Consider the following 13254-nt stretch of genomic DNA (forward strand, 5'->3'; position numbering starts at 1 on the left):
TTTTACGAATGTTCACACATGAAAGCCTAATCTAAAGCTACGTGCTTGAAATAAACATTTCATACAACCTTATGTTACACAGTTCAATAATATATGTACCAATCTACCCTTTCTATGAACAAACAACACAAATTATTTTCTTCTAACAGCTTGCTATCCACATAATGCGGTCTTGTGACTATGGGTGAAAAAGAACCTCCAACTTTATCAGACCATATTAGTTATTTCAAATATTGAGACAAAAAAGGCTCTGTATAATATTATAGGCTTAATTCAACTATATTTCAGTCTTATTAGATACATTACTATTGATATATAATTGTACATGTTATATAACGTAATTGCATTATTAGCATAATAATGCCATGTATGAATGTACGTATACGTTGTCAATAATTCATCTAATATCTGGAATATACTGAAAAAGATTTAAGTAAGTTGAATTGAATATACACGAGCTTTATTATTATAAGCATTCTTCTAGGGACATTCATAATTTAAAGCCCAATTCTTCTCTGGGTTGTCACCAGATCCCCAAATAATGTCATTCCCTTCATTACATTTGGCCAACGCTTCATCATAGCCTGTCTTTTTCTCACCACTTGCTTCATAAATGCCTTGAGATGCCCTGAAATATGAACGTGGAACGCTAAAATGGATTACAGATGTCCCATTATATGTTCCATGGACTAAGTTTCGAAACTCTGTATTAACGCCCGCAGTTTGCAGGAAACAGGTGCTTGAGGTTGCATCAGGTATAACTTTAACTGTCGTCAAATCTTGTCCAATGATTCCATCAATTACGCCACCCAATGCCTCGGCATTATTACTGACTCGAACATCACCACTACATTTGAATTCAATGCAAACAGCAGATTTAGTACCGAATGCATTTATCTGGTTTTCTGGTGTTGATGCCACTCGAAATCCATATTCGTCGCAATCAACGTTGATATTCCCTGGGTCTTTCGCACTAATGACTCTGAATCTACTGGAGTTGGGTCCATGAACCAAAATCTTAATGAAGCACACTCTCTTTAACTGACCTTCAATTGGATACCAAGAGCATGGAACCCTGGACTGCGAATAACTGGCTTCACTGAAAGTATATGGTTGAGTGTTGAACGAAAACAGATCATTTATATTCTGCTCTTGATTTTTCCTAAATATTAAATAATTATCAATGTAATCAGCGGCATTACATCGGTTTTCCGCATCGTACATGCCGGACCAGGATTGTACGTTCGATGAGTATATTGGACCATCGGCATTTGGATTCTTTCTTCCAGACATTGTAATAAATCCTGTGTCGTCCCAAATATCTGGAGAAGTGTACGAGTCTACTATTTCACTTGGCCACGTGTTTGGATGGGCAGCAACTGAAGCATTGAGTGGGCTCACTGGAGTGCAGACTTTGTCATCGTATTTAGCACGTACATTCAGGTAAAACTTCAAACCAGTTGAATCACAGAATACTCGTAGACATGTTTGACCAACTTGCGTTACTTTTTTGTCAAAAAAATTGAACTTTCCCCCGGAATATCTAAGTCCTCTGTTTGTTCTTGCAACCCTTATATCTAGATCATTGGTTATTGCAGTTACTTCAACATTGTCCATGGGAACTGTGAGCTGTTCATCATCGTACACCCTCACCTTAAGAAAACACACTTGGTCCAACCTTTCTATGCTGTCAATGTTGCACCAAATGCTGTTTATGCTTATACCTGTGACTTCAATATCTCCCACGATGAACACTTCTTCAATGTCACGTTTCCGTCGTTTACTACTCTCTAAACGTAGCCCACCTATATCTTCCCATTCACCACTCTCTGCATTCAGGAGCCACAGCCTCGGTAACATATTTTCATCTATTTCTGTTATGTTCAAATTTGCTTTTTCTGCGTCAACGTATATTTTGATGCTGCCATCGACATCAAGGGGGTCGCCACTGTCATCTTCGAAATTCATCGATACCATACCAAATGTATTCAAATTTTGAACATTCCCTTCAACGTCACGTGTACTCAGATCGCTTTGGATTGTGTCAACAATCTGTGAATCCCTCGGGTCGATAAAATTGACACTGGCTGTAACATTGCCTGTGTATAAAGTACCATTTCCAGTACGAATTGACATTGGCGGAATCTCTAGTTCTATAGAAGGCTGTGTGGCATTTCCCACATCAAGTATGGTAGTTTCCGATGCATTGAATGTCACAGTTGGTGCTCGACGTTGAAGAAATACAACTATATAGTATTTAATAGTGTCCGTTATGGTAATCACTTTTGTTGCATCAGCAAGCTCCTTGCTTCCATCATGAAATGTTACCGACAGACGCTGCCTACCCTCAGGAACGTTAAAAATAAACTCGCCATTAAAGGTCGTTTTCCGTACAAACTCATAACCTATGAAAACGTCACCATAAGCTAATGGTTCTTTCGTATCGGCGGACAATGCTCGACCTGACACAACCTTTGTTGGATTGCTACATAAATCACATTTGCATCCAGTGACAACAATTATAGAAATTGTAAAATCTCTGCATGTGAGTTGTCTTTGTTCCGTGTTAGATTCAACGCAACAATACTTTTCTGTATCTGTGCATCTGTCTGCGCCGTTTCCTGGATCGCCAGAGCATTCGGATCGACTGCACATTCCTGTATCATATTGGTTGGTTCCATTAGGTCCTGTGCATCCATCTGGAAGCTGAATATAATTGGGTCTTAGGCTTCTGCTACATGTGTCTGCCGTATCTGCAGTGGATTGAACAAATATGTTAATTTGTATGCGAGATCACACTTGCAAGTACAGGAATCTGTGTTGAAAAAAAACACATAGAAGCTATTATTGTATAGTCTGTATCATTAAGCAATCTGCTTAAATCTTGATACTGAATGATGTAATCGAAGACGATAATGGTTACGTGGAATATGTGATTATATTTTTGTATTTGTTTATTGACTTTTATCTTTTTTCCGTTTTATATAATGTCTTGAACTAAAGGTTTGTTTTGTAAATGTGTATCGTCATATTCATTTGAATTAAATTCATTGCTATATTAATCATATCGATTTGGAATGATGTTTATTTTTTTTCGCAGTGTAAGTTGATGACAACCTAGTCTTATGTCACCATCAATGGTGTCAGAAGATAAACCATATCTTACCATGTATTTGAAGTACAGCCGGGATGGAGAATGCTGCTCCAGCATCACTGTTCACTCTACATGTATATGTACCAGCATCTGATATGTTTAAATTTTCCAATATCAAGGAAGTGTTAGTGCTGTATGACCAATCTTCGAGAATATTATTATCTTTAAACCTAAAGTTCAAATATAAAGAACGGTCACTGGTAGCATAGTGGTTGTCGCATCAGAATCATGATCGGTAGACCCATATCCTGGGTGAGTGTGGCACAGACTCAATGGGAAGGTCAATTCCAATAGCCAAGATTCATTCACTAACGAATGCGACTTTGGGGGAACCTTGTTTAAGGTCCGCAGATGCTTGTGTTCGACCGAGCCTGGTTGACGCCAGGATAGCGCATTAAATTGCAATTTGATAGGAAGATGGTCGCACAGCCCTGTCATATAATCCCAAATATGAATATGCCTCCTGTGATATTCAATGTCCGGAACTGTCGCCTGGCACAAAAAACATTTAAAAAAAAAAGTTCAAATATAAATAAGATGAATAATAGTAAGTATTTTATGATTGGCACAAACAAATATATGGTCGTATGTGTTTGGGGCATGTGGTGTTAGTTTGTGTAGGACAAATAGCATCTTGAATTTTCAAGGTGAATGTTCCGGCGAAGCACTCCGCTATCACATTGAAGTATTTCATTAGGAATATGTGTATGTGACAATGCCCTCACAGTTTAGAATCAATTTACCAACAGCCAATCATATTGCTTCTTTCTTCAACGCGCTTGGCCAAGCTATCAAATTCTTCACGAGACGCCCCACGCTGCTATTTTAAGACGCGCTCCACTCTACCATGTATTTCTATGGGCTCTGCGCGAGCTGCTGTGAAGTACCGGTCGAAAAGCCGGTGAAAACGGTTAAATTTGAGAAAACAGCACGACCTTAACTTTGAAGAAATCCTAAACAACCAAATTTAAATATGTTGCATATGTAGGGGTAATCTTGTTACACTGTTCAGGGGTGTCAACGACCATCCCAAAATACCGTTTTCTTAGAATTTATTGGACTTTGTTTTCACCAAGATGGTTGCCAGGCGGTGAAAATGTCTGACCCGATAATAAATTTCGCTGCGCACAGTGGAAGCTGTGTTGGCTTGGATGTCAAGGCAATGCAAGGACGATATCCATACATCATGCAACTCACTGATATTCAGACTAAAGCTATTCAAACTATACTTAGTGCCGTGTTTGATGTGTTCGTTTTAAGTCACACTGGAAATAGTAAATCCTTATGTTATTATGCTTTACCGGCCTTGCGATCATCGAGCGTGGTAAGAGTGTTGTCACCACTGTTGGGTACTATAGAAGAGTAGGTGTTATACCTCAATATTCATGATGTCACTGCAAGATCAGGGGTACCAATGAAAGTGTAGCTTTTTAATGAAAATCACAGCTTTGACACCGTGCAGCATAGCTTGGTCAGGAAAGGCTTAGCTGCAGGAATGAAATCCGCTAGTTTTGACATCGAGAACTCAAGCTTTGAACATATTTTGATGTTGAGGGCGTACACAACATGGCTGCCTCCAAAAGCAGTGTTAGCGACGGCAAGTATTTTACTCGTTTTCTAAACAACATCACCAAGTTATGCTGTGTAATATGCCGCAATCAGTGAAGTTCAGGTTCAATTTCATTTCTAGAAAGTTTCAGCCACCATTTTACGAAATTTGCAGAGAAATCTCAATTCCAATTTTCGAAACGAACAGGCTAGCAGGACGTCCTATTCTTATACATGTACTTGGATTTTATGACAGTGTAAAGACGTGGTGGCTAGTGTTGACAATGTCTGTTTTCGAGAGTTTGTAAAAGCTCACGAAAGTTAGTATCATATGAGATAAATATTTAGCTTCTCTTCCTTTCATTTATGCGCTAGCCACCACGTCTTTACACTGTCATAAAATCCAAGTACATGTATAAGAATAGGACGTCCTGCTAGCCCGTTCGCTTCGAAAATTGGAATTGAGATTTCTCTGCAAGTTTCGTAAAATGGTGGCTGAAACTTTCTAGAAATGAAATTGAACCTGAACCTCACTGATCGCGGCATATTACACAGCATAACTTGGTGATTTTGTTGAGAAAACGAGTAAAATACTTACCGTCGCTAACGCTGCTTTTGGAGGCAGCCATGTTGTGTACGCCCTCAACATCAAAATATGTTCAAAGCTTGAGTTCTCGATGTCAAAACTAGCGGATTTCATTCCTGCAGCTAAGCTTTTCCTGACCAAGCTATGCTGCACGATGTCAAAGCTGTGATTTTCATTAAAAAGCTACACTTTCATTGGTACCCCTGAAGATATATCGGCAGAAATGAAGCCGAAGACATCAGAAATGCAAAGCTCCAGCCGTTTCTGGCAGTCATTGTAACTAAGCTTTCTATTGGTCGGTAAACTTTCTATTGCGCAACCACGTGACATACACGGTAATGAATAGAATTACCGCAGGGTGTTGTAGAGGGAGGAATATCCGAACGGAACAACACCGTGCAGGCGAACGACGGACAAATAGAAAAAAGTTCATATATGAAACACATGTGATATGTGGTAATTCATGTTAGTGCCATGTATGTTAGGATTAGAGGGAACAAACCGAGACCAGTGGGAATAGACGATGAAACAAAGACAAGTTTTGGTAAGAAAACTTATGTTTTTTTCCACGATATGCTACAGACAAATATACTAGAAACTACACAATTAAAATATTTCAGCATTCGCGCGAAAGTGAACATACCATTCGTAGTAACTTGGATTAGGATTACCATAACCATTGCAGCAAAACATAACACTTTGTCCGACAGATCGTATCTTGCTCTCGGGATTGACTGTGATAACTGGCGGAACTAATATATAGAAAAGTGAATATGTTTATAATTAGACATTATTTTAATTTTTTATTTCAAGTCTATAGCACTTCATTTGTATAAGACACATAAGTATGAACTTCAGAACTATAACAGTCTTACCGATTTTTTCTAATACAATTCTAATGTTTGAATAGTTGGCAATATTGTTCGACACGGCTGGAAGTTTGTATGTTTTCGTTGCGAATTTTGACTTCTGAATTATCAGCCCTGAACCACGAATGCAAAGACCCTGAACGTTGAAACTACCATCACCGAGCGTCCTTGCGATTGGCACCAATGGTGATTCCTCTCGAGATATGGATACATTATATAGCGGCCTGGAAGCAGCATCAACTACGTAACCATCCAGTACATCATTTTCACAAACGCAATATAAGCAATTTGGGTCCATTTCACCATATTCACATGATATTGAGCAATCTGGATAAAAAACAAGAATTATACATTTGATTCATTTAATTTCGACGAAATGTGTGCTTTAGCGACATTGACAAACTTGTTTTCTCTCACCTGGGCAATCCCATGATGCACATGTGCGTGATTGGACAGAACTACCTGTGCATGTAATATCATAGTCTGTAGTAAAACAATCTCGAAATCTTAACTGGTTACCACCGCCGCATGTCACACCGCATGGGCCCCATTCGCCCCAGGTGAGCCAGGAAGTTTCCGCTGAAAGAAATGTCATAATTGTATTAACTACATTATTTGTAACTAAAATTGTTCTATTAGAAAACATTATGGCAGCGGTTTTTGTTTAGTAAGACAATTTATGCCATTGCGAACGAATTAACGATATTAGGTATGTTACTTTGATTTCAGCCTTTCATTTAGGTCATCGGAAGATGTCGTATATGAGTGTCGCCATATAGCGTCACGCGTGCCCTTGTTTATGCTTTCGCTTTATACGTGATTGGAAATGTAATGACACTGTAAATGATGAGCCATTCTGTATTCACAATTACATGCGCTACCTGAAAATGGGAAGCAGAATTCATGCATTACCTTGGAGATACGGCGGTGGAGCCATTGTAGATATGTGTATGTTTCGTGTTGTAGATGGAACAGTTGTTATGATCGATGTTGTTTGTTTTGATGTGCCAGGGGTGGTAGTCAAAACCGGGAAACCAGTAGTTGGTACATACTTAGGTGATTTGAGTATGACGCCGGTACCAGCTGTAGTTAATATATCGACTGTGCTTGCAGACTTAGTTGTCTCAACTTCTGTGCTATGCGAATTCAAATTAGAGCTATGTTCCGGGGAAACGACAGTCGGTGCTGTGCGTCGCACGTCAATTGTTGGATTGGTTTCAATTTTGCCAGATGTGGTAACCAATAAATTCGTGTTTGCTGATCCATCTACGAAAAAATAGAACTGAAATTAACGCGTCTAATGCAGTTTTATTGTTTAGCTGTTCATATTCGCTAATATCATCGAATTTGTATTGTTTTCGAGTTGAAATAACTACTACGATCCATGTAGACCTGCTTGCAGTCTGTTGCAATTCCGATGAAAAAATCTTGAAAAATAAGTATAAATTGCGTAAACGAGGGGTGAATGCGAAAGTCATGTGACCGCGAAATCCAAACAGACCATCAGTATAACCAACCATCACGTTACTGGCCAGATTCGGACTTGTAATGATTGATATGTCTAATATGTTTCAACCAATCAGAAGACAGGCTAATTAACATATCAACTTAGACCCCGAAAACCATACACACTTTCTCGGATAAACTTAGATCCCGAAAACTTTACCTACTTGCTCATATCCGAATCGCATATGCCATTTTATTTTAGATTGAATTTAAAAAAAACGTGCAATGTTACCAGGAGATGCCCTGTTTATTGTTATGATCCGTGGCTAGGCTGCTCCACCCACCGTATGCCGTATTTGCAAATTTACAAGCCCGAGTCTGGACGGTAACGTGAGGGCGCTTACGCTGATGGCAAGTTTGTTGGGATTTCGCGGTCACATGATTTCGCGTCAACCCTCGTTTACTCAATTTATACTTATTTTTCCAGATTTTTTCATCGCAATTGCAACAGACTGCAAGCAAGTCTATGATCTATGAATAAAACAAGTGTTCTACACGTATAGCAATATGGACTTGTTTTTTTGTGTTTGCATATGCTTAGTGTAGAGAAATCCAATCAAAATTTAAATTTAAGCAGAAGCAGCAGAATTGTATGAAGTTTTCATAAAGTAAACAAAAACAAACTGCTTATTTCCAACTTATGTCCCATGTTATAAAACATTCAGCACTAAACGAACACTATTTTAATACGCACTTGTCGTGCTCTGGCTAGTTAAAAAGAAATGCGTGTGGAGCAAATATAAATAATCAAAGAAACAAATAGGTATTTTAAACTGTTGAATCGTTACTTGTGGTGGATGTTTTAAAATAAAAAAAAAACGGCTGTAAATAAAGTACATTATATCACAAATCCTGGTCTAAAATACGTATATAACATCTCAAAGAATTGTATTAAATAGTATGTTAACGTGCATTGCTCGCTGCAGAGCATTACATCATACGCTGCTGTCTGAACAATGTATGTTTTTTGTCAAGTAAGTTGGTCATATTAGTGAATAACGTGTCGAATTTCCAAAGAAAAGATAAACAAGATAGCGGATAACAATTTTACATCATTTTGTTTGTAGTTTGGAAACAGCAGACACAATTAAGGTGCCTACTTTACCGGGTCAACACACGTGATGTTTACGTACCATCTACGTTTTGTAAAGTAAATTAAACCAATGATTAATATGGTGTCATATGCTTTCAGACACACCTTGTCTTGCTACGTTGGGTGTATTGTTCGGATGCATACATGTGAGACTAGGAATTGTTTGAGGATAATTGATATGTTTTTTTTCGATATCATGTGAGGTCAAAAACATTTTGAACTGCAATAGAGTCGAATATGAACAACGTCTATATCTGAAATTAATAATAATGTAATGGAATTTATTCGGGGCTCCACTACAAAAAGAACGTTACCCGGCCTAGTAATTTAGGGGAGATAAACGACGACACTTTCTACCGTGTCGCACGGTGTTTTAGCGGAAACACAGCACGCACTTTCTTCTCAGGGGGATCCTGGTACCGCCTCGGTTCAACCACTTCACGATGTTATCTAAATAAAACAATTCACACACGGATTGTGGATGAAAACAGAGTAGTTATATTCTCCATGAACCATCACATCAACGCCATGCTGCTCGAACAGAATTACAGAGTGTGTACATGTCAATCAAAAATAGTCAGGTGATATTATATACTCAACCCGATAGGCTAATATCTGTAATAGGCGTACATCTAATACATATATGGAGTGGAATATTCCACCACTACCTGGCGTCCCGAAAGGTCTACCTAGGTTAACAAATATCGTAGTTTAATAATGTAATAAAGCACAGGTTTCCATTACAATAACAAAACACAACTCAAGATAGACCATACAACATACAAAACCACAGTGCCTCAGACCATTGGACATTTACAAAAAGCCTAATTTCTAGGGATATGTTGCAAATTTGCATTTACTAATACTTGGAGTTAAAATACTCTTATTTTTGGATATGCTTGTGTGCCTGATGTAATATTTACAGATCTCGCAAAGGTGTATGAGTTGCATGGGCGGATTTAGAGGGGGCCGAGGGGGCCGCAGCCTCCCTATTTTTAACAACCAACAGGGCTTCGCGCCATCGGCGCTCGCGAACTTGGCCTTCGGCCAACTTATCGCCCCCCCTATTCCAGAATTCTAGATCCGCCCCTGAGTTGTGTAATAATTGAAATGAATTTCAAATCATTCAACCCCGATGCTTTCGTTGATTTAGAAAGATGTGCTTAAGGTAGCGAGAATATTATTTGCATACTTGTTTTCTTCTAAAATATATATTTTAATAATCGCCAGGATTCACTCCTTTTAAAAATCTTCTTTTATTTCAGTATCTGCATTCTTTGACGCTTTGCACGCTCATATATAAAATATTAATTGTCCTGAAAAAAAAATTACGCAATTATTGGCATTGAGTTTTTTCCCGTTTCATAGTAGATCAGAGGTCTGTCTAGTCCAAACCAGTCCGCTGTTTGACCACTGTATGCGACCGATCCGACACAAAAGCAACCAGTAGTAAAAGCGAAGCGATCCCATGAGGCATTGTTCCCAGGGACGTATTTCTCATACCATGTCACCCCCATTGGTGGCTTGTTTGACAGTTACTCGTCGCTTCGGACACAGGTCAATTACTGTTCCAGTCTCTGCACTGTGTGTATGAAAGAAACCCAGTGAGACGGAACAGTCCAATCTCATCCATGTTTACTCTTCATCAAGTATGTATGAATAGTTATGTCCAGGTCAGCCCAATTTGTTTGTCAATAGCATGAGCTCTGGTATCAGCCAAGACATGAAAACACATACTGGATATTTGTATATATGTCAGCAGATTCATGGTGTTAACTAACAATAGTCTGTTAACAATAAATATTATTTATAATTTCTATAATAATTATTATCAGTTATAAAAAAATGTCAAACATGATGAACTGGCACGTTGATTGGTTGTTTGCTATCAGCTAAACTAAAGTCTCAAATGACTAGTTAGACTCCTTTGAGTTGTCATTGGTGAAGTGGTTATGAGTTCCAGCTATTTTTTCTTATAATGTCCTTAATGGAAAACACTCTTTAAAGTTTTGATTAGAGTAGGATTAATATCGCCTAGCACCTTATATGGTGTAATTTTTGAGCAACTAAATTGCAATGTCTGTGTGCTACAAAACCCGGTGGCTACTTGTTATGTCTGATCAAGAAATAAGCCATATCGACAGCAAAATTTAATATATACTAATATATGCAGGTTTGTTTTCGAAAAATGCGCTACGCAAATTACCATCACCATTGTTTACTTTTTTTTGTAACGGCACATTCTATAGTCTATGTGTGTTTTATAATTATTGAGGCTTGAACAAGACACTATAAGCTGATCACGATTCGTGCGTTTAGAAGCAATTCATCCGATTAATTAAAACGAAGAATGGTTCTGGTACATAAAATAAGATATTACTCGCCACATTTATATAAAATGCAATTATAGAAACGTAATAAAGTAAATAACACGAGGTGTATAATGAATATTCCGATTTGTTCGTTTCCTACATACTTGGTCGATGATGAGTTTGCCTTCAACTCTGGCGTCACGAATAGCATGGTAAATCATGATTATCCTATTCTTAGTCAGGCGAAGTCGTCGTATTGCCCTCACAGACATGTGGTATTATTGAAAATGAGTAATTATAAGTAGCATTGTCAAATATTTCAAGATTACTTGCAACTAACATTGTTCACAAGACCATAATGTGCATCGCGAATCATTTTTCAAATCTCACCTGCATCTGAAGCAGCGTTTCGTGCTTGCATTGTTCGATAAGCGAGAAATCCAACCCCGGCAAAAGCAGCCAACAGCAGAAAGGAAGTTATTCCGATAAGCCAGTATCTACCCTTCGCGGACGTCTTTTTCTCTTTTGCCATCATGTCTACAGATGCCTGGTGAGTGTGTGCTTCAGTGTGATCTGTGTGTTTTATATTCACTACTGTCCATTGTGTTTATATTTGCATAATATAGCATGTAGCTATGCCAGAACATAATAACAAATCCTGTCTCGGGTCATTCAAAAACGTCGTGGTGATTTGTCACTACAAGTAACGAGTCTGGATAGTTGGATAGTTAGTTGCTTTATTCGTGCGCATAGATGCGTGCTTACTGGGTAGTCTCAGAACACTAAATATTATCTCCGGGATCGTATGAAGGCCACATCTACAAAAGAACACTAAAAGCTACCGAAACCTTTGAAATAGCACTGGTGAATGTTGTTTACATGTGTCCACTGAACTAAAACGAAAAGACTGATGTTCCCAAGGTGCTTGCCTGACCGGCAACGTATATCAGATACGTATGCAGATATAGCGTGATTGATACGTGATTATATGTTCCCATCGTGTTTATTAAGTTTGGATATGTTATTTTTGTCTCCAGATATATGTCGCCAGGTAAATGGTTACGCTGTAACCTATGGCGTTACGCTATAAGTTACAGTGTGCCGTAATTTTGCGGTATTTTACGAGGTATATTCATCATACCATATAAGGAAATGCGAATTCCAAATATGAAATGTAAGCGTAAGCGTCCTCTAATACACAAAGAAGTTCGCGGGTTCGGCTCTAAACATTTTGAATTTCGGCATTCCCATGAATGTATCCTTGGAAGGAAGAGATGTATAATAATAAGGTTATTACGGGAATACCTCAAAGAAGCAATCAGACGGTACGCCGCGCATCGACCTTCGCTGCGTGTATGACCAGACATGTTATATGCTAAATATCCAGTGAATCGGCTGAGGCACTATAGAGAAACAAATGCCGAAACTTTTATACCTTTTGTCTAAAATTCAAAATGGAGGCCAAACTACATGACTGAGCTGAATTGTTTTTAGGTTTTTTTTTAGACTTCAATATAGAGGTGCCAGGCAGCAATCTAGAAGATAATCACATAAGTGTTGCATGAGTAAAAAAACTACTTCCTGTTTAGAAGAAATCCAAAATGGGGGTCAAACCTTGTGACCAATCATAATAAATTTCGCAAACTTAAATGTGCTTCACGTATAGTAGCTAAATACTATATATGAGAGCACTTTACTTGATGGTTGAAGCACTATAGAGAAACAAATGCCTCAGAAAGTGGTCAAATATTCACTTCCGGCTTAATTTCAATCCAATATGGCTGCCGAACTATTCTAAAATTCTAAAAGTTAAGTGCACTTCTAATTGTTCTTTTACCTCATTAAGGATAGGCATAGGCTACAGGTGCAACACAACAATTGGGACTTCTAAACCGCAAAAAAGTAGTCAAAATGGCTGCTTTCGGTTTTCACTCAATCCAAGATGTCTACCAAATTAATGGACCAATCAAATTCCAAACTAAGTAGATATAGGTTAGTAGAAGCTATATACTAAGTTTCATAGCGACCGGCCATGTTGTTCAGGAGAAGAAGAGATTTTAATGAAGAAAATGCTGAGTCATCATTTTTTAAAATGAACATAACAGAAAAAGTGACTGCTAAAGTTTTTATTGGCGATATTTATTGCACTTAGGCAGTACTATGTACAGTGGAAAATGTGAAAGCCC

General features: G+C 38.3%; 1 protein-coding gene across 1 annotated transcript; it reads right to left on the reverse strand.

Moving 5' to 3' along the window:
* Positions 1-260: 260 nt before the first annotated feature.
* On the reverse strand, positions 261-11664 carry LOC100369097 (cartilage intermediate layer protein 1-like). The gene is made up of 7 exons (XM_006821251.3): positions 11459-11664; positions 7070-7423; positions 6575-6736; positions 6164-6484; positions 5932-6040; positions 3167-3324; positions 261-2753 (listed from the first exon to the last, which is right to left on the reverse strand). Exons 1-7 carry the CDS (start codon positions 11601-11603, stop codon positions 481-483), a joined length of 3522 nt encoding a protein of 1173 aa, XP_006821314.3. The 5' UTR covers positions 11604-11664; the 3' UTR covers positions 261-480.
* Positions 11665-13254: the final 1590 nt, after the last annotated feature.

The sequence above is a fragment of the Saccoglossus kowalevskii genome, chromosome 8 (genome assembly GCF_978046115.1).
Source record: "Saccoglossus kowalevskii chromosome 8, keSacKowa6.1, whole genome shotgun sequence".
NCBI lineage: Eukaryota > Metazoa > Hemichordata > Enteropneusta > Harrimaniidae > Saccoglossus > Saccoglossus kowalevskii.